Genomic DNA, 23783 nt, shown 5'->3' with positions numbered 1-23783 from the left:
AAAACTGAGTTAACAAATACTTTTAGCTACCATTTGTTTCTACTATTCATGTTTGTAATTGTATATTTAAATTGACCAAAAGAGGTTTGGGGATCTTTGCACTAAGTAAAAAGGGCACCATCTATTATTTGAGGTTTTCTTATAATAAGCTTTGTGTGATAAATTGCTCACTTGTTCACCTTTTTATCATTTGTTACCTGTTCTATTAGACAGGAATCACCATGTGCCCCTGTTCTATGAGACAGGAATTTTCTCTTGTTCTCAACTGTTTTTCCAGCCCCTTGAACAGTCCATGACAAACATGATTTCTAAGAAATATTCATTGAAGAAGTAAACTCAGGCAGAAATATACTTGTAATAATTTTCAGAATTAGTTATCTGAGATATGAAAAAGTGATAATCAAATAATACATATCCATTAGATCTAGGATTTAAAGGAATCAAAGTGCTTTTTTAAAAGAATTTAAATGAAAATACTATTATCTCAGTCTAGAAGATGATCATAATATATCCTACTATTACATTTACCATAACTTACAGTGTTGGTCAAAAAGATATAAGCCAGTGAAAAATCTTTTTTAAATTTTTATTTTTTAGTTGTAGTTGGACACAATACCCTTATTCTATTTATTTATTTTTATGTGGTGCTGAGGCTTAAACCCAGCACCTCACAGGCACTAGGCAAGCACTCTACCGCTGAGCCACAACTCCAGCCCCAGTGAAAAATCTTTTAAGCAATCTGTAACCTTACTGTATAATTGATGTTGAGGTTTGTTATCATTTTAATGCAGGACTTACCAACATTTATGGGCTGAACTGACATTAGGGGTGACTGAAAAGTTACTCCACCAGATGCGATTTTCAAATACATAAGAAGAGTGTAGTTGAGTTTGGCTGTTGGTATAGGCACATGACATTCACAACATTCTTGAGCACTGCAGTTGCACTGGACAATCTGAAAACTGCCTCTCTGGGTGGCCAGTGGCAAATCTTCTATCACTTCAGGCCTACAGTAAAATATAAGGGCTAAAAATTAACATGGATGTGAAAGAACTGGATAGTTTTTAAAAGGAGGACATCAAATCCATTGAGGTAAGCTATTACTGATGCCAAGTTCAGAGTTTCTAAATTAAAAAAAAATACATTATATCAGAAAAACAAAGATAAGGATTACAGCTGATTGTCAGAAGTAACATAAATAAGAAGATAGTGCAGCAACAGTGAAGTACCAAAAGGAAAGAAATGCTGCAATCCTAAAATCCTAAACCCAGCAAAAATATTTTTCAAAATAAATATTAAGTGAAAGGCTTCCTTTAGATATCCCAAAGCTTAAAGAATCCATAATCACCAGATATGCATGAGGGAAAAAGCATTAAAGTCAGTCCTCTGGCAAAAAGAAAATGATAGAGATGGAAATCTGATTTCACATGAAGAAATAAAATTTCACTAAAAGAATGATTATTTATTAGATGTTCAAAGTAAAAATAGCAGCCATGTAGTGTGGGGTTTATACACAGGCAGAAGTGAAGTATATGAAATTAATACCAAGTAAGGAAGAGGAGAAATATAAGTATAAATTGTGATGTTTTTATACTATGTATAAAGTGGCATGCTATATCTAGTAATATATCACTTAGACTACAATAAGCTAAGACATATATTATAAATCCTAAGATAACAAATCAAGAAGCTAAAGCTAAGAAGAAACAAAGGAGATAAAGTAGAATCATAAAATAATATCAATCCAAAAGATGGAGTAAAAAGGGGGAAAGGAACAAAGAATAACTGATATATGAAAAGACTTAAGTCTAACATCTCCATAATCACACTAAATATAAATGGAATAGAACTCAGAAATGAATATCCCACTTAAAGGTAATGATTATCAAACTGGATGAAAGAGTGAGGCCAACAAGAAATCAAATTGAATTACAAAACACAAATAAGCAACAGGAAACAGGTGAAAAAGCTATACTATTATAAGATTAGTCAAAAGCAAGTTGGAATGCCCTCATCAATGTAAGATAAAGCAGCTAAAGCAATGAATATCAGCATAGTCAAGAAGGTCATTTCATAAGGACATAGGGGTCAATTACCAAAAGGAGCTAACAATCCAAAACACACATGAAGCAAAAGGTTAGTAGAACCACAGGGAAAAAAAAGACTAATAGACAATTATTGACAGAATTTCAACCCTTCTCTCAAGTAGACAGAAGTCATTAAAGACAAAAACTTGAGCAACACTATCAATCAACTTGACGCAGCAGACATTTCAAGAACAGGTACACATACTTTTCAAGAGCATACCTAATATTTACCAAGGCAGACCACATTCTAGAACATAAAACAAGTCCCAATAAATTTTTAAAACATTCAAAAGTCACATTAAAATAGAATTAATAACAGAATTCAATAACAAAAATATTTGGAAAGGCCTTAAATATTTGAAAACAAACTACAAAATAACCCATAGATCAAAGAAGAAATTTTCATTTAAATAATTAAAAATGGAACACACAAGATATTAAAAAAAAACTACGGTGTGTTGCTTAGAATAATAATTCCAGGGAAATTTTTAACACTAAAAATGGGAACTATTATGTATAACTACAATACACCTATAAACGATATGCAAAAATGTGGATTCAATGCTTAAATTTTAAAAAATGAAGGTCTCAATGAAACGATTACTTTAGTTTCTACCTTACTTAATCTTGAGATAGAATATAATGAAACAGAAAACAAACAAACAAAAAATAAACAAAGATCGAGAAACCTAAAAGCTGATTAAGAAGATCAGTAAAACTGATAAACCTTTAGCCAGACTGAAGAGGAAAAACACTAGAAGACACAAACTAACACTATGAAAAATGAGAGAGATAGCATCACTACATAGACCACGGGTATTAATAATAAAGGAATATTTTGAGCAATTTTATGCTACTGAATTCATATTTGAAAACTAATGGAATTGAAATTGTTTTAAAATACCATTTGCAATACATCAAAAATAGAAATACTTAGGGAATATATTTGCTAAAAGATGCTTAGGATCTATGCACTGAAAACTACAAAATATTTCAATAGAAATTATTACAACTAAAATGAGAGATACTGTGCTCACAGATTGAAGACCTAATAATGCTAAAATGTCAACATTACTGAAATTCATCTATAGATTCAATGCAATGCAAATCCAAATCCCAGCAGACTTTTTATATAAATTGACAATATGATTTTGCAATGCATATGGAAATACAAAGGATCTAGAATAGCCAAAACAACTTTGAAATGGAATAATATATTTGAGGAATAATACCACCTTATTTAAGACATATCATAAAACTATAATAATAAGGCCCATGGGGTATTTGTGTAAAAATGGAAAAGAGATGAATGAAACAGAATAGAATCCAGAAACAGACAAATATATATATGGACAATAGATTTTTTTACAAAGTTAGAAAAAGTACCTCTATGGAGAGTGGATAATCTTTGTAATAAATTGTCCCAAGATAAAGGGATATCTATATTCAAAAAAGGTGGAGGAGGAAGAGAAATAACTTCGATCAATACCTCACATCAGATACATTAATTTCAAATTAATCATGAACCTAAATGAAAAATCTAAAGCTATGAAACTTCTAGATAAAAATATCGAAAAAAATTTTTGGCATTGAATTAGTTAAAAATTTCTCATATATAATACCAAAAACATAATCCTAAAGGATTGAATTAATAAAGAGGCTGTATCAAAATTCAAACCTGTTCTTTGAAAGGCACTATGAATGGAACTAAGAAAAGCCATAGATAAAGAAAATGTATTTGCTAATCATTTATCTAATTAAAGGTCTGTATCCATAAGATATGAATAATATTCAAAACTCAACAACAATAAAGCAAACAACCCAGTTAAGAAACAGGCAAAGATCTCAATTAGTCACTTTACCATAGAAATTATAGGAATGACAAGTACATGAAAAAATGCTCAAAGTCGTTAGTTATTTAAGAAATATAAGCTAAACTCACAATGAAATATCACTATCCACACATTAGAATGACTAAAAGTAAAAAAGATTAACCATGCCAAGTATTGCCAATGATATGGAGAAATTGGAATTCTAAAGCGCTGCAGTTGGGAAAGTAAAATTGATCCAACTTTTGAAAACACTTTGGCAATTTCTTAAATTGCTAAACATACACCTGACACATGAATGTACCATTCCACTCTCAAATATTCCTGTCAAGAAAACTGAAAGTACATATCAATTCAGAGATGTATAGCAGCTTTATTTGTAATAGCCCAAAACAGTAAACAATTCAAATATCTGTAAAAAAGGAAAGAGATAAAAAAGAACTTGTGCTGTAAATCCATAAAATGGAAAGATACTCAGCAATAAAATATTGATATATACATTAAGGAATTTCAGAATAATCCCATCATGCAAAAGTACATAACTGCATTTATAGAAAATTCTAAAAAACATAATGTAACAGTGACAGGTATCACAACAGCCATTCCCTAGTGGTGGTGGTAGTTGAAAGGGGAAGGATAGGAGTAAGAGGGTGGGATTACAAAGAGGCAAAAAGAAATATATTCATTTTCTTTATTAAAGTGATGGTTTTATGAGTGATTTCATCTATCAAAACTTATTAAATGTAATCTTTATGTATTATTTATAAATATCAATAATATACTAGTAAAGCCATTTACAAAAATGGAAAGAAAGAAAATTCAGGAAAATCTTTGTAAGCAATATTTTATCATTATAAATATTCAAATTAGTAGGTTAGCCTTAAAAAACCGTAATTAGTTGAATAAGATTACCTAATTGAGAGGATAATGAATAACAGCATGCAACAGACAGAAGTTATTCTTTCTCATTTATTAGATTTTGTTTTAATATGACTTGTCCCTTAGGGAGTTTAAGCCTTGGTGTAAATGAGATGATTTAGGAGTGGGAGTATTCATGGGAGTAACAGTGCCTCAAATTCCCCATTTCACCTGAGTGACCCCATTCTGTCCTTAAATAGCTACTGCCTTATATTCAAACCACTCTGCTTTTTAAAGAGCTCATAGATAGAGAGAGAGTATTGATATTTAGGGATGATCACTGCCTTCAGAAACATTGGAAGGAAAGAACTATTAATGATAAACGTAAAAATTAAAAATTCAGCTAGAAAAGAGTTGCTTTAGAAATAGTTTTAACTAACAGAGATGAGCATTCAGATGTAAATAAAGCATGAAGAAATGAACCCTAATCTTACACACATCCAACTAGCACTGTTTTCAATGATGATAGATTTTCAAGTTTTCTGAGATGAAAATTATTAATAATCTATTACTTAAAAATCAATTAGGAAACAATATTTACAGAGCTTTGATGTGCAAGGAAGTCTACTGGTTACAGTAGAAAGGATATAGACTAAATCAGAAAGCACACTAAATTAACACTGAAATCTAAAATCAAGTACTTCTGTTTGCTTATTGACCATAAGATCACAGACAAGTACCTTAATATTGTGAACCTCAGTTTTCTTAATCAGTATAAAAAAGAAAAATGCACCATCTAGCTTTGCAAGGTAGTTGTAACAATCAGAAAATATCTACTTAAGTATTTATAAATTTTTTTAAATATTTATTTTTTAGTTGTAGTTGGACACAATACTTTTATTTTATTTATTTATTTTTATGTGGTGCCGAAGATCGAACCCAAGGCCTTGCACATGCTAGGCTAGTGCTCTACCACTGAGCCACAACCCCAGCCCCTTAAAATTTTTTAATTGCTACACACCCATGAAATATTGTTTTGAATCAGCATGACTTAGTGCTTTCAATTTTATTTGCACTTTTAAATAAAGCCAGTTAATACAATTTTTTAAAAAAGTCTTCTACATGTTTTTCAAATATTACAAGTTTTAACAAAAAGGTATAAACAAATTGAATAAATTGTGGTATTTTAAGTCAGAAACATGTCTTCAAGGTATGTTCTTCTTTGACAAAAAACTCCCCTATATATTTATTTATTCATGCAATATAATTATACATAATTGTGAAGTTCACTCTGACATATTCAAAAATACATATAACATAATTTGCTCCATTTCAATTCCCCTGCTTCCCTCCTCTTTTCCTTCCCCCGATCCCTTCCTTTATGCTATTGATCTTCCTTCTTTTATTTTTTTTGACTGGTACATTATATATATGGAATTGTGAAATTCATCATGATATATTCATACATGCACATAGCAGTTTGGTCAATTTCATTCCACAGTTCTTCCCCTTTCCCCTCACTCCTCCTTCTCCCTCAATCCCCTTTCTCTCCCTCTACTGATCCCCTTCTATTTTCATGAGAACCCCTTTTTAAAAAATTCCCTATTTCTCTCTAGCTTCCACATATGAGAGAAAACATTTGACCCTTGACTTTCTGAATCTGGCTTATTTCACTTAGGATGATATTCTCCAGTTCCATCCATTTACCAGCAAATGACATACCTGTTTCTTTTTTTATGGCTGATATTTTCCTTTTCCGTTCATCTAAAACAAGGGACACCTAGGCTGATTCCTTAACGTGGCTATTGTGAATTGTGCTGTATAAACATTGAAATGACTCTATCATTACAATGTACTGACTTTAGATCTTTTGGATATATACAGAGGAGTGGGATGGCTTGGCCTTATGGTGGTTCCATTCCTAGTCTTTTCAGAAATCTCCCTAATGCATTCCAAAGTGATTGTACTTATTTACAGTCCCACCAACAGTGCATCAGTGTACAACATCCTCATCAGCAGTTAGTATTTGTATTCTTGATGACTGCCATTCTAACTGGAGAACTACTAGATCTTAAGACAAAACCAGAACTGAACACAAAATAAGACACATATTTTCCACTAATATTTTTAAAGATTAGAAAATTCTAGTCATATTTTTTTCTTTTATAAGACAAAAAGTTAGAATCATATCATCTTACTTAGATGGTTTCCCCAATGTCATCCTTTTCTAAATACAGTGGATTTTTATAAAAAAAAAAAAATAGCTGACTATCAGATTACTCTATAGTTTCTCCAACACTATTGTGTTTTCTATTTATTTATTTCTCATTTTGGCAGTGATTGATTGATATGCGGTGCTGAGGATTGAACCCAGTGTCTCGCACATGCTAGGCAAGCAATCTATCATTGAGCTAGGGTAGCAATTATAATATATGCAAAAAATCATGCATGACAGGATATACCCTTAATAGTGACTGTATGTAGTATCCATACTATACGTACATTCATTACAGAAATTCATAATTTGTTTTTTAAAAAAGCAGCAGTTCCTTTCAGAAATTTCCCAAATCACTGCAACTGAAAACTTCATTATGAAATCATAAGAATTTAATCTAAATCTAATTTCTATATGTTCTAAGGTAAGAGTCAGCAAATTATAGCCCCACAAGCCAAATCCATCCTTCTGCCTGTTTTTTTTTTTTTGTACAGCCTTAAGAATGGTTTCCTACATTTTCAAAAGTTAAAAAAGAAAAAAAAAGGATCTGTTGTGATATGTGGAAATGACATGAAGCTCAAATTTCAGCATCCATAAATGTAGTCAAGCTAATTCATTTACAGAGTAACAATGGCTGTGTGTATACAAGGGCAGAGTTAAATACTTGTAACAGACATTATGGTATACAAAGTCAAAAATACTTACTATCTGTTCCTTTAAGAAAAAAATTTAGCCAGTTGAGGTGGCTCACTCCTGTAATCCATCAGCTTGGGAGGCTGAGGCAGGAGGACTGTGAGTTCAAAGGCAGCCTCAGCAAAAGCAAGGCACTAAGAAACTCAGTGAGACCGGGTCTCTAGATAAAACACAAAATAGGATTGGGGATGTGGCTCAGTGGCCAAGTGCCCCTTAGTTCAATCCCTGGTACCCAATTAAAAACAATTTATTTTTTGCTCACCCCAGATTTAGTCCCAAAACATTTTTTACTCCCTCCTGAGGAATTCTTGATGAACAAAGGACACAAAAATAGAGAAATTTGTTCAATATACAGTATAATTTCATTATTACAATTGACATGAGACACTTCTAGGAACATTATTTAATCCAAGTTTTCAAACTACCTTGTCAGATTGAAGTAGGTCACAAAAGACCCACCATAATTAAGCTTCTCCAGGGACCACCCATCATAATTAAGCTTCTTGTCAGCAAGATTTTATAGGGTCAACAGGATTTCTGCGAGAGTTCAATGTGTTTGAAGCTTCCTCTTTCTTGTAAATGCCAGGTTTGCAAACAAAAGGTAAGATAGACTCTCAAGAGAGCTTGCTATAAAAAAGTTATTGTTTTCCTTGGTAAAAACTTGTGGAACCTCTGTCTGACCTAAAACATATAACAAAGAGTAACTTCTGTAGCTACCCACTGTCAAGTAACTACCCCACTGAGTATAAATCTGAAAGAAGTTCTAGACCCAGGGTCCAGAGATTTTTAGGTACTAACCCCTCTGAACTGCTGCAGCCAATAAACCTGCTTCCTGAAAATTCCTCGGGTGTCCAGCCTTATCGGTCCTACAGTAAGGTAACTGTGTCTGCTTTATAGGTTAGGAAACAGGCCCAGAGAGAGCACAGAACTAGAACTCAACTAAAGTCTTAGGCCTCCACGTTTGGTGTAATTTCGTTACACTCATTACATGCCTTATGACTGCAAGACAAATCTCACTGACGGCTATTTTTATTTAGGGTCAATAAGACATTAGTTCTACAGCTAAAGAATAACTGTAATCTGAATTATGTTAATGTTTCAATAATTATATGCTCACATTACTTGTTCTGTGAGGAAAAACACTACATATTTCTCATATACATGAGAGTTCTTCCAAGTCTGTGTAAGAAGACCTGGAACTAGCCTCGTTACATGCCCAAGTCAACAAAAGAATTAAGAACATTTACTTTCCAAATGACTTTTAAGTCTTCATGGATATTAAACAAAATTCTAAAATTTTTGGTGATTTTAAAACATATAAGAATAAAAGAATCATCCATTTTATAAAATAAGGAGAGATATACCTGAATTAAAAGAACTAAATCTTAAGAATTTTTGAAAGTTTTGTATGCAACAAAGTCTTTTATGCCTTGCCAACACACACACACACACACACGTAAGTGCCACTGTTTATTTCACCCCTTGACATATATGAATAAACTTTAATTGAAAGTGAAAATGGTATAAAAACATTTGTCAAATGAATGTTAAATTTGGCTTCTCGGGGCTGGGATTGTGGCTCGCAGTAGAGCGATAGCCTAGCACAGGTGGGACCCGGGTTCAATCCTCAGCACCACATAAAAATAAAGGCATTGTGTTGTGTCCATCTACACCTAAAAAATAAATATTTTAAAAAATGGTTTCTCTGCAAATTTTTTTTTGAGAAATTTTTCTACTCAGAAGTTACAGACATAAGAGTTTAGGTAGCCATACACAGTTATAGAAAGTACCCTCTGTCCTCTGACCCTTGATCCAATTTTTTCTTTCCCCCAAATTTCTCTCTGAATATGTTAAAACTTCCTCAAACAGTTATCTACACTAGGTTATGACAGAAATAACAGCAAAGGTGTGCCACCCAAGTTATTGATTGTTATATAAACTGATAGCAAAACATAATAGACAAAAACCAGTGAAGAGGGATTAGAATACTTAGTATTAGCTTCATAAATGATTTATTCAAGTCACTTATTTTCAATCTCACGCTGGGAAATCTATCAAAATGTTACCCAGTTTACCTTGCTTATCCCAAGGAATTTACAGACCAGGTTAATGTCTCAATCTAATCTCATCATTAAAATCACTTGAAGCTCTTGTTAAACTAAATTCCTAGACCTTTCTTGAGGAATTCAGTAAGTTTGGGACTAAGGATTTTGTTTTTCATAAATGCGAACAATCAAGCTCCACCTCAGACCTACTGAATTGGGCAAAGGTGAGAACTGACCAGATATGTCCTTTTTCAAGGACATAAGCTTATGAAGCATTTTGTAAAACACAAGATACTCCTCCAACTAAGATACAACTGAGCAAATAGAAAATCAACAAGGATGAGAGGAGGAGAATTAAAAAAAAAAAAAAAGAGGAATGCAAACAGAAACAAATGAACCCATCAATCTGTCAAGTTAATAACATAACCACACAGAAGGGAGGGGGAAGACCCATCCTGATTAACTTTGGAACAAAATATTTCGATTGTGTAACCTTTAGCCTTAGCAAAGATAAAATGAGTGTAAACAATATCGTACTCTGTTTGGTATGTTTTTTTTTTCACAGTGGTATGGGTTAGACTTTCCGAAACTACCTTATGTGTACTCTAGGGCTAAGCAAATAAGTAATACACAACTGTGTAGTGTGGAAAAGGGAAGCCAGGTTTCTCACTGCCAGAGAAGGAGTTAAGAGATAGAGAGAGAGGGAAAAAACAGAAATGGGCCCTGTGGTTCTAACTTGTGTTGTATATTGTACACGCACATACATATGAGTAGCTTTATGTCCTTTATGAAAGGACTAGAAACAATGTCAACTCACTAACAATGAGCACCAGCCTCCAGATACTAGTTTGAAGATACCTTTTCCAATAAGACTATAGGTTCCCTGGAGAAATGTCTGATTCTTCTGCTATATCAGGAAAAATATAAGATCAACCTGGAACGTCCTATAATGATAGAAAATTAGAAAGTTCTCAAAAAAATAAATAAATAAAGGGACACAAAATGAAAGAACACAAAAATCAGCTTAAATAGGCTCCCACAGGCCAAATACAAGTCAATCTGAGTAACTAAACAATGACAGTAAAAGATTATCGTCCATAAAATAAAAATCCATACTATTTATTTTTAGGTTTTGTTTGTTTATTTTAGGTTTCTGTCTATTTGTTTTTAGTTAGTGTCTTATGGATACACATGATGGTGTGATTCACTGTGGTATATTCATATATGTACAGAGAACAGTTAGGTCAGACTCATTTCACTGTACTTCCCTTATCCCATCCCTTTTCCTTTTCCCTCAATCCCCTTCATCTAGTCTACTGACCTTTCTTCTATTTTGATGGAACCCATCCTTCCTTCCCTTCCCCTTACCCCATTATTTTGAACTAGCCTCCACATATCAGAGAAAACATTCAACCTTTGACTTAATGAGTCTGGTGACTAAATTCATTTAGCATGATCATCTCCAGTTCCATCATTTACCGGCAAATGCCATAATTTCACTCTCATTTATTACTGAGTAATACTCCATTGTGTATAAGGCCAATATTATACTGAAGAGAGAAAAATGGAAAGCATTTCCTCTTAAAACAAGAACAAGACAAGGATGCCCATTCTTACCTCTTCTATTCAATAGAGTCCTCGAAACTCTAGCCAGAACAGTCAGACAAGAAAAGAAAATTAAAGGGATATGAAAAGGGAAAGAAGAGGGCAATTTATCTGTTTACTGATGACATGATTCTATATTCAGAGGACCCAAAAACTCCAACAGAAGACTTCTACAGCTGACAAACAAATTTGGTAAAGTAGCAGGATATAAGATCAACATTCATAAATCAATCACTTTCCTATACTCCAATAATGAATCTGCTGAAAAGAAATTAGGAAAACTATTTCCATTCACAATAACCTCAAAAAAACAAAACAAAACAAAACAAAATAAGTGCTCACTTTGGCAGCACATGTACTAAAATTGGAATGATACAGAGAAGATTAGCATGGCCCCTGCACAAGGATGACATGCAAAATTCATGAAGGATTCCAACTTTTAAAAGAAAACAAAATAAAAAATAAAATACTTGGGAATTAATGTAACAAAGGATGTGAAGGAGCTCTTCAATGAAAACTATAGAATACTGAAAAAAAAAAAACAGAAAGATACCTCCCATGTTCATGAACAGGTAGAATTAATACTATCAAAATGGACATGCTACCATGTTACACAGATTCAATGCAATCCCCATCAAAATACCAATGGCATTCTTCATAGAACTGGAAAAGGCAGTTCTAACAGATAATTTGTGCATATATTGGAACAAGGGGATGGGATACTAAATACTTAAAATATAGGAGTGGCTTTGGAACTAGACAACACACAGAGACAAGAAGGATTTGAGGAAACATAGCAAGAAAAGTGTAAGGTGCCTTGAACAGGCTATTAGTAGGAATCTAGACTTCAAGTGGAACTTCTGGGGAATGATATTGGCCAAATTATATTGTTATATTGTGTGCATATTCAAATATATAGCAATGTGTCCCACCATTATGTACAACTATAATGCACTAATTAAATGGTGGAAGAAAAGAAATGGCAAAATTTTTTAAAAAATGGATCTAGACTTTAAGGATACTGCCAGTGAGGGCAAAAAGGATATGAGAAACATGTTATAGAAACTGGAAGAAAGGAGATCTTTCTTGAATAGTGGCAGAACTTAGTGATACCACCTCCATCATGTTTATGTGGAAAGCACAGAATACAACTCCTGATGGGGCTTTACAGGAGTTTCCAAGCAAGCAGACTTCAGAGTCTCTTCTTGCTGAAAGAGGAGATATAAGCACTGAAGAAAAGGCTGTTAAACAAAAGGACATGATAATTTTAAGTGCACAGTCTTTCCCAATGGCACGTGGCCTAACAGTAAGAAATTGCTTCTGAGCAAAGATTAAAAAGAAAAGGGCTTATCTTCAGGGGATAATCCCCAAAACCAAGTGGAGTAAATTTCACAGGAGGTCCATGTGATTCTATGAGAGAATTAAATTAGTAGAAATGCCCTTAACATAAAGACTTATAGACAGAGACTATACAAAATGGAAAAAAGCCACAGGGTTCCCCTAAAATTGCACTGAAAACGGGTAGGCTGAGAAAACTGTCAGGGACAGATATGTGCTACCTTCCAAATGGGTGGCTCAGGCCAGAAATAAGTACCCAGAGGGTCAAGCCAAGAACCATGGGGAATTATCCCTGGAGTTAAGTAACAGAGGGAATGACTAACATGAGGGGTTAGGGGAGAGCAGTCTAAGAGTGGGGCTCTCAAAACTGAGATTACAGAAAAAGCAAGATCACCAGTAATGACAAAGTCCAGAGAATGAGTGAACTAAGTGAGGCAAAAATATAATACCAAAAGCATTCAAGGAACTGGGAGATCATCCACCTGGCTGCTGAAATCACTAAGAATGCTGACAGTAACTGTGATGAGACAAAGCAAACTAGATATTAGTAATTACAAAAGTCCAAACTCATGAACATGACCCGCAGGGATCCTCGTGATCTGCCCTGACGTATTCCTTTGCCTTGACCTCTCTTCATTACCAGCCCAAGCACATTCAACATTTCCAGTCCTCAAACATACCATATGTGACTCTGGGACTTTGAGAATGCTCTCCTCTCTCTGGCTCATTCTCCTCTGCCCACCCTGAAGTGGGCTGGATGTTCCTGGGTATGTTTCTACAAGTCCCTAAAATTATTACATCACAGTATTTTTAAACTTGGCTCTTATGTCTTATTTTTAGAACCCTATTAACTCCATGAGAGCCAGGGTGGATCCTATAGTGTTGAACAGTGTTCCCCACACTCAGCTCAGTGTCTGGTAGACACAGCAAAGACCTTATGAAGGAAAAAGACGATTTCCTTCCTAGGTCTCAGATAAAACGTCTGAAGCAGTTTTCAAAATATCCCATTTCTAGGGCGCCTCTCCAGATTCTCTGACAAACATTAATATCTGAGCTCAAACAATGCTTTCCCTTAGCACACGAATATATGGGGTTTAAAATCCCTTATAAACATTAGGTTTGTAGTTTCTTAAAACAATATATATTTTTTTATGCATAGAAGCCTTAAAAAGATTTCTCTCATGAATTCCCTGATGTCCACAAAAGGAGAGATTAAAAACTTCAGTAGAAACCACCATGATGGATTTTCCCTTCTATAGAGATCTCGTTTGTTATATTGACCAATTCTTCATTTTCATCTGAGGAGGTTTACTTAAATTATTTGGAGCTATAGTGCCTAAAGAAGCACATAGAAACAGAAGTCAAGGCAGAAGTAGCAGGTGATCATTGACACAATGGACATACATACTAACCAAATCACAGAGAGCTATAATTTGGCACAAAACAATTGAGAAACTCTTTCTCCAATTACCAGAAATATAAATGATTATAATAATTTTAGAAAATTGATTCTCAAATAAAAACAGGCAAAAAGAAAATCTTGGATTTGTCAAATAAGTGAGTTTTAAAAACTCATTAAGTTATCACAATTTTCTCATTTTTCTGGGTTCTGTCATTTACATAAACAAATGTTTAGTTGACTTGATTAAAGTTAAAATTATCAGGTATAGCTAAGTTACTACTCAAACTTTTAATGCTCTGCAATATATATATTTATATATAAATCCTCACACATGTTCATGTAACTTTAAAACTGAGCACACTGCTCTAAGCCTGCTGGTAAGATTTGAAATTCTCTAGCTTAGGCACCAGTATTTGGTCACCATCCAAAGCATTAGACTCATTGTAGGAATGTACCATTTTGCAAAGGAATGCTTTTCTCTGAACTCAAACTTATTTGCTCAATAAAGCAGGAAAATTTCTGCCCCAAATCTAAAATGTGTCTTCATCTACCACAGTGCTTGCTTTCTTCTCTCAATACTTAACTAGCTGAAATGAACCTGTTACAGTTTAGATCTTAAATGTTTCTCAAAGGCCATGTGTCTAAGGCTTGGTTACCAGCCTGCGGCACTGTTGGGAGGTGGTGGCCCCTTTAGAAAAAGGGGCCTTATGGAAGGAAGTTAGATCACTGGGGGCATGGCTTCAAAGGGGATATTGAGACGCTGACCCCTTCCCCTCCCTCCTTCTCCATCTTTCTTTTCCCAGCTGCCATGAGATGAACAGCTTTGCTCCCCCATGAACCCCCATCATGATGCTCTGCCTCACTACAGGCCAAAGGCAACAAAGCCAAGCAACCAGGAAGTAAAATTCAGAAACTGTCAACCAAAATAAATGTTTCCTCCTTACCAATTTATTATCTCAGGTATTCTTTCACAGAGATGGACAGCTAACCAAAACAGCCTCCTTCATTTTAAGACCAATCACATTTGTGGTCTTTCTCTGGTTGTTGCCTTTCAATTATTCACTCTCTATAAATGTCTTCAGTGGGTCTCCTTCTACCATATCTTTCAATTTTCTTTCCCCATGGGTCATTTTCTACAGGCTAGAAACAAGCTCATGCTTTTCTATCCTTTAACTATTGCTATGATTTCAAAGTCCCTCCAAAACTCATATTGAAATTCATTGCCACTGTGATGATATTGAGACCTGGGTCTTTTAAGAGGTAATTAGGTCAAGAATGAATTAAGGCCATTATCACAGGAATGGCTTTGTTATAGAATTGAGCCTGCACACTCTCTTGCCTCTTACCCTCTCATTATGTGATCTGCTTCTACTACTTGCAGCCCCTTGATTTTGGATTTCCCACCTTCCCAACTAAGAGAAAGAAGTTTCCTTTACTAATCACACATTCTGTGGTATTCTGCTGCAGCAGCTATGCTTCGGTATGCATGTGTATATATTATATTCACTAATTTTTTTCCCAATCTCCTCCTTGTAATTTTATATAAGAATTCTTGATAGTGTTAACTTTAAAATTTAGCTTCTAGAATATTCATTCAGGTAGGATTGTGACTGAGTATGAGAAGCAATTAATATTGCCCAGAAATGGCGTGCCTATAATTCTAATAACTCGGGAGGCTGAGGCAGGAGGAGATATAGCTCAAGGGCAGAGTACCCCTGGTTCAATTCCCAGTACCACCCAAAAAAAAAAAAGAAGGAAGGAAGGAAAAGGAAAATGTATACAATGACGACTGGGGCACACCATTATCTCACTTGAGAGAGAGGATAAGAATACCTCCTTTTGTTTAAAGTGTAGATGCATCTTACTAAGTGAAAGCATGAAGTATAGGAAAGTTGTAGAAAAACTCAAAAATATACAGACTGGAGAGTGCAGGCTAAGAAGCCAAAGGGGTGGACTGTACTGGCAATGGGGTGCTGCCTCTCAGCTTCAAAGCCACCTTGTTTTGCCAGGCTGGGGCTAGAACTCTGCAAACCACAATATTCTACCACCTAGGTTTTTATTAATTTTTTTTTTTAAAAACTACCTATAGGGGTGCCAGTGGAAGAGTAGAGGCTAGTGGAGGAACAAAGAACATGGTCCTTCCTGTTTTGCTTCCCATTATTGAAAAGTATCGCCCAGCAAAGGTTTCCCACCTAGGCAGCAGCAAGTGGTCCCTGTAACCAGTGTTTTTCCACATTCTCAGAACATGCCATAGTATGCCCCCTCAGAGACACCTCCTCCACAGACATCCCACATCACCTCCTTGAGTATATAAGTTCCAGCTCTCAAAGCCCCTCTCATCAAGAGCCTGAGGAATTGATTAGATTAAGGCTCTCCTAGCCCAATCATTAAACCTCTAAACCAAACTGGGCACAGTGGTGCATACCTGTAATCCCAGCAGCTTGGAAAGCTGAGGCAGGAGGATAGTGAGTTTAAAGCCAGCCTCAGTCAAAAAGCAAGGCACTAAGCAACTCAGTGAGTGAGACTCTGTCTCTAAATAAAATACAAAATAGGGCTGGGGATGTGGCTCAGTAACTGAGTGCCCCTGAGTTCAATCCCTGGTACCTAAACACAACAAAACAAAACCTCTATTACAGTACCCATTACTTCTACATTGTCAAGTCCATTGATATAAGTCTGACTTTATTATATCTTTCTGCTATATTTGAGCATTGGTCATTCAACTTCTCTTGAAATTATTACTTTATTAATAATTTTTGGCTAATTAAAACATTTCTGTAGGGTAAATTAGAAGGAAAAATAGAAGTTTTTTATTCATTCAACAAATAATTTTAAGCATTTATGTAAATATTTCCATTGAGTTAATTTCTACAGGTAGAACTACTGCTCAGCATAGTAAGTGCTATGTGTGTACATTACTAAGTGGTATGACCAAGTAATATGTCATATCAACTTCTATACCAGGGACTCTCAAAGTTGAGTTCTAAAGAATCATCTAAAGAGCTTGGTAAAATAAGGATTAGTGAGGCCCCCCTCCAGAATGTGGATTTACCAGTTCTGGGGTAGAGCTACCTAACTTAAATTTTCATAAAGTATTCACATGATGCTGATTTCTGCAAAATGCTACACTGCCCACACATGTTCCTGTTAGTTCTTATTTACAGTTAAAAATTCAACTCAGCCATATCCTTCCTTAAGCAACCTTCCCTCCCTCCTCTCTTTTCTTACCAGTTGGACTAAATGCCTCTCAAGAGTCAAAGGCTTCCAAAGCAGCATGTACCCACCAAGTACGTCTAAGTAACCACTGAAACTGAAACTTTATACATGTCTGTCCCAAGCACTATCCTACAACCACCTCAAGGGCAGAGTCATAACTATTCATCTTTATATTTTTAATTTTCTTTTCAAAAACATTTTATTGTGGTAAAATATATATAACACAAAATTTGCCACTGTAACTACTTTTAGTGTCAAATTCAGCAACATCAAGTACGTTCATGCTGTCTTGCAACTTTCACCACCATATGACTCCAGGACTTTTTTCATCTTCTCAAACTAAAACTCAGAATCCATCAAGCAATGACTCCCTACATCCCCTCCTCCAGGCACCTGATAACCAGAACTCTACTTTGTGTTTCCATGTGTCTTCATATGGATAGGTTTTAGCATATCACCCCATGTTATGTCTCAGTAACTATAGTACTAAAGGAGTCAAATTTCTCTTTAAGTACCAAATGAAAGAATGAATGAGAAAAAAATTAGAGTTAAAATTAAGAGTTCATATTATTATTGGAGCATATAAGAAAACTTGAATATATTACCTGATAGAATTATAAATATATGGCTATTTCAAACCACTTTTTTGGTTCTCTGCCTAACACAAATAAATATCAAGTATTTGTATTTTTAACCAAAAATATCACATATAGAAAAAATTTACCTGAGGAAGAAATACAAAATAAGTTTTTCCCTTTTCCACTTAAATATCTAGGATCCCTGAACTGAGTTCACTTTTCTTTCAGACTATATGCCTATTCATATCTGCAATATCTTGCTACCTTAATCAACAGGAGGAGCAAAAAGGAAATCTAATGGAGAAGAGTGTTGTACATAAAAAGAAACATATATGCAAAGAACCCTCTATAAATGGTTTGCTATTAAAGGAAATGTAGGGATGGGAGAGGTTTCATAATATACTTTTGTAGACAGAAACTCTTGCATTTCAGGAAAAAAAAAAACCTCTGCAGAAATGGTCAAATTAATTATTTGTTACTTACAGAAAATAAAAAAGATGGACCTTAAGGTCATAATTCTTGAAAGAATTCTTTAATAATGGCTCCATGTAACAGATGAATAGATTCAAGTCCCCTTTCATCCAGCACTGTATGTTCCAGTTTGCACCTGAATTAAAAATAAACTGCATTAAGTCTGAAAAACATTCTGAACAACTCAGTGAAAGAGAAGAGCTAAATTGAATTTACTTATGTTCTGAAGCAACTTCCATTGCCTGTTCTGAGAGAAAAAGACTAAGCTCTAACTACTGGTAGGCTTGCCCAAGTGATGTAGTACCTGTGACCCTCAGTTTCCTTCTTTGTTATGTAAGAGAATTAAATTCAATGATTTCTTCTCAAACTTGTTTTTAATAACAAACCACTTAAGTCAGACAAAAGACCTCAAAATTCATTTAATTCAGTTCTTTCTCACTTTTCAGGAGAAAAAAAGAACAACAGATATCAGTGAATAAGCAAATCTAGAGGGATATTTACATGACTGTTTTAGCAAATAAAGGCACAGTGACTCATATCTGAGCTATGATCCGTGTCTTAAATTTTTGTTTATTACAATATCATAGGCCCCAAATACAACTAATAAAAGTATATTTCCACTACACATTGAAACACACACACACCTGATGTGATGAAGATAAACTATGCATAATTTATAAGGCAGGAATAGCAAATGTTGGAAATCATAACTAACTTAAGACAACACTAACACATATTCCCAAACCAGGATTTCTAGCTACTAGGGACCTTGAAACACTGTTGCCCCTATGAAAGCAGCAGCCTGCTTAGAAGAATAAACTGAAATCCTCAAGAATCACTACTTAACTTAGCAATTTTAGTTATAAAAATTTAAACTCACTTAAAAGTAGCTAGTTATCAGCCTTCATATGTAATATAAAATTAAAATAATAATCATAAATAATTTATCATTTCAAGACTCATCACTGGGACCTGACTTCTTCACTTAATTCTTGGCATATTTAATAATTACTAAATTGGCTAAGTTTCCTTACACATTTTAAAAAGTACCTCACTTAAAATGAAGTTAATAGCTATGAATGGAATTGGGGACACAGTGAGTTATTGCTATTACCTTATTTTTAAAATCTGATTTTATTTCATATTTATGTTCCATCATTATTCCTAAACTGATTTCAATATACCAGAGTGTTTCTCCACATCATCATGTCTATCAATGATGATGAACAAGGGTTAATTTTGTATTTCAGGGCATATCTGGCAATTCCTAGAGACTTTTTTTCATTCCAGTTGGGGAGGGAATGCTACTGGCATCTAATGGGTAAAGTCCAGAGCTATTGCTTAGCATCCCACAATGTACAGGTTAGCCCCCCAAAACAAAGAATAAAACCAAAATGTAAAGACGGCTTTTTACTGAAGACTTTTTTTTTTTTTGGCAAGGTGTTTACCCTGACTTTAGAACAGCTGGACAAAATGTACCCAAGATCCTCCAAAGTATAAGACCTTATAAAAGACATCCATGCCCATGCATGCACCAAAATGGCAAGAATATCAATTGGAATATCCTGAGAGGCCCACAAGGAAGTGTTATGCTTTACACTTATATTTTTATAAAGTCTCTTCATAAGGTTAAATCAATTAACTCTAATCTATTTAGTTTTTCCAGAAGACCTGTAAATAGTTTTATTGTTTATATTTTCAGAGGCAGAATTATTAACTAGACTACCTATATTTATTATGCATTATACTTAAAACAACAAACCCCTTAATTTAAAATGTATATGGTTTTAGAAAGATGCCTTGCCTGAACAAATCATTGGAATTTTTAAACTATTTAAAACTTAACTCATTCAACATTGTCGTTAATAAATTGATATCTAATTAACAAAAATACAATAATTTTTCTGTTTCAAAGCAAATTTAGAAGACTACAAGGAATGTTCTTAAAGGTAAAAAAGAGTTTGCTTATTGCATTTTCATGGGATATAAAATAATTTGGGGCATATATATTGGCTCGGTCATATGGTGAATCCTAATTTTATTAATAACAAAAGCAATATTATATGTTAAGAACAATATCGTAAGACATCTATTTCCTACAGGTTTTAGAGAATTAAAATACTCTGTTTGATACAGTTAAAACCTAACAGTTAATGTCTGGAAAATTAAAATACTTACCTAGATGTTGAAAAACTAAGGAATTTACTGCTGAAACAAATGTCCTCCCATCCGTGCCGTCCTCAGATACAGAGCAGTTCTTTTCTTGTTCACTCCAAAAACAACAGTGGAACTTTGTTTGGGATAAGTTAGAAATGTAGGCAACACTTGAATTAAATTTAGCTTCAACAACTGCCTCATAATGTCCATCCAAACGTGAAGCATTCTTTGAGGTTCCGGCAGGCAAAAGGAAGTCATCACCAGTTGCATTTGCTGGCATACAAGACAATTTAAATCTCCAGGGAGTAATTGGATATGCCGAGTTAAATGCAGTTATCACACAAAGAAATTCTGTAGGACATTAACAAGATACACAGAATGTAAGTCATCATTCTGACTAAAATATAAGCTGAAAGTATCTGAAACCATGTAGCACCCAGTAATAATTATTCAACTTTCAAAGTGCTCAGTCATATTTAATGACCAGCTCTGAGCTTCCATATTACAATGTGTTAAACTCGAGATTGTTCACTTATTTATTCAAATAACTCCCACACTCTGTCAGCTCTTTTTTGAAAGTTCACACATCATTTTTCCTTGTTAATCTAACATATTTATAATTCAATGAATGGACATTAACACTCAATTTATTATTTTTCTTTTCTATAATAAAATCATTCTAACATCTGGCAGGAATAAGAAATATATGGTTGTGAAATTATATGAACAAAAATGAAAGCACTCTTTTAGCATTTATTGAAGAGTAAAATCGAAACATTAACGCTGCTTTTACTGAGTGCTTTTGAAAACAGTTTGCCCTGACATGAGGACAGCTGGACAAACTATGACCAGGATCCTCAGATATAAGATATCATATAAGACATGCATGCCCTAATTAGTACTCTCCAAGAAGTGATACACAGCAACAGATTTCTTCCAGAAAATTTCAACTGCTAATTTAATTATCACTTTCTAAATATAAAGATTAAGAACATTTATATAACCTTGTACCAAGAAATATTCAAAAATTAATCTTTAAATAAGTAATTGTTTGAAAATAAAATAATTATTAAATCTACAATTCTGGGGAAGGGTTTTGTTCATTTGTTTTAAAAATTATCCAAATATTCCAATAAGTTTGTTGCCATATATACATATACACTAATGCAGAATGAAAAATTCTGAGAATTTTGTATGGCTTTCAGTGGAATTTGAAGAATTATGGTAAATGCAAAAATATAAGAAAATAGAAGCAACAAAGGTGTTCTGCAGTAGGTGAATGGATAAATAAATTGCAGTACATTCAGACAAAGAAATATTAATCAGTTCTAAAAAGAAATGAGCTATCAAGCAATGAAAAGACATGGAGGAAAATTAAATGCATAATACTAAGAAAAAGAAGCTCATCTGAAAAAGGAGACATGTCATTTGATTCTTAACTATGTGCCATTCTGGAAAAGGCAGAACTATGAAGATATTAAAAAGATCAGTGGTTTCCAGGAGTTGGGAGAAAGAGGGATGAATAAATAACACAGAGGACGAACAGGGGTCAAACTACTCTGCATGACCCTGTAACAGTGGGCAAATGTCATTAGACTTGGCAAAAGTCACGGAACGTACAAGAATGAACCCTAATGCAAACTGCAGACTTTGGGTGGTGATGAAGCACCAAAGTTTATCAGTTAGCAAATGTTACCATTCAGGGGAGGGATGTTGATAATGGGGATGGTTACAAATGTGTGGAGGCAGCAAGCAGACAGAAAATCTCTCTGTCTTCCTCACAATTTTGCTATGAGCCTAAAACTGATTTTAAAAATAAAATCTATTAAAAATGTAAGACCAAAGAAATCTTTAAATTTAGTTCATAAATTTTTTTAAATACAAAAGCAAAATGTGTAAAATACTCAATTATAATATATAGGTATTGACTTACTAGTTTGATTTCTAAACCTTTCTCTAAATATAAAATAATATAAATATGTATTGATGCAAAAATTAAGTCAAAAATGATTAACTTGAGTAATGTTACCATCCCCACACTGATGACAATTAGGTATCATTAACATCACCAAAAGAAAATGTTCAGTATAACTGGATTTCTCTGAACTTCAACTTTTCTAACAACCTTCTGTTTCTGAAAACAGAAGATCTCTATGAAATCAGAACATTTTTATTTAAAAAAAAAATAATATTTCTTTTGTGGGGTTTCTTTATGTTTTTTTAAAAAAACATGAATATGTTATACTACTAATTAAAGCATTTTGTTTTATAATTGCACATGGAAAATTCAGTGAACTGAACTGAAATTAATCTCAAAGACTCAAATATTGAAATAAACAAACAAATTAAATTCATAAACATAGCAGCAATTGAATTGCTTTAATTAAAAGATGAGACTATTTTGTTTACAATCTTTCTTTGCAAATATTTCTTTCCCTCAGAATGAATCCTGAAAAGCAAGATATCCAGCATTTTTCTCCAAAATGCTGTCCAGTAATAATAACCTAGGATATCTTCTGATGCGTGAGGCTAAAACAAATCTTTCAAAAGCCAGCATAAAACATGAGTCTAATAAAAATTAGAAAAATATAAAGAATAATTAATAGTTCTTTTAAATATATAATAAAATAAGATGAAGAATATAAATGATAATTATTTCTCTTTGACAGTCCCAGTAACATAGGTTTTTGGAAATCTGTAATAGTGGAGCTATTCTGAGTATTTTCTGAAAGGATACAGATGGCTGCAATGAGAAACAACAGGATGTACAAGGTGGACTTGTAAGGAAGCTTACAAGAGCACCTTTACATTGGAGCAGCAAAAGTTATGCTCAGAACTCGTTGACACAAAGGTAACACTTGCCAGATAAAATAAGTTCAGTTAAAGATAGCCTGACTTTAATTTCAAAACTTTGCAACCTAAACAAAATTAGATTATTCAGATTTTTAAAAATCAGAATATGATGAGAAGCAAGTAAATACCATTTGTTGAAAAGTTACCAGTAATTGGAGAAGGTGGAGCAAGAAGACAGATGAGAACTCTCCACTGATCATCCCCTAAAGAAACATCAATTAAAACAACTATCCATGCATGAAAATACCCAGACACCCATGGCTCCTAAACACTACTGGTACCTAAAAAGTGAGTCTCCTGACCTGCCCCACCCAAATGCAAGATTGGACCCCACAGCCCTTGCAATGATCTCTGATTTTGGAGTCAGAAGGTTGATCGATCTGATCTCTGAATCAGAAGTTTGCTGACCTATATTACAGAAGACTTAGGTTTGAGA

The 23783-nt window shown here is 33.9% G+C and overlaps 1 protein-coding gene and 1 non-coding gene across 6 annotated transcripts in view; one reads left to right on the top strand and one right to left on the bottom strand.

The window, feature by feature from the left end:
• Lepr (leptin receptor) overlaps positions 1-23783 on the bottom strand; it is an 84892-nt gene that overhangs the window by 41138 nt on the left and 19971 nt on the right. For all 5 annotated transcript variants that reach the window (XM_046451031.2, XM_046451027.2, XM_046451029.2 and 2 more), the window contains 3 exons: positions 20516-20845; positions 18350-18473; positions 799-1007 (listed from right to left, as the gene is read on the bottom strand). In XM_046451031.2, the coding sequence (XP_046306987.1) occupies positions 799-1007; positions 18350-18473; positions 20516-20845 (663 nt within the window). The remainder of the gene's footprint in view (positions 1-798; positions 1008-18349; positions 18474-20515; positions 20846-23783) is intronic.
• Positions 11667-11774, top strand: LOC124097046 (U6 spliceosomal RNA). Its single transcript, XR_006853088.1, has one exon. It is a non-coding gene; the product is annotated as a U6 spliceosomal RNA (small nuclear RNA).

This window comes from Marmota monax, unplaced genomic scaffold, assembly GCF_021218885.2.
Source record: "Marmota monax isolate L192 unplaced genomic scaffold, Marmota_monax_Labrador192_F-V1.1 WCK01_AAM20220418_F8-fsc00023, whole genome shotgun sequence".
Classification (NCBI taxonomy): Eukaryota; Metazoa; Chordata; class Mammalia; order Rodentia; family Sciuridae; genus Marmota; species Marmota monax.
This window is presented reverse-complemented; position numbering and strand designations above follow the sequence as displayed.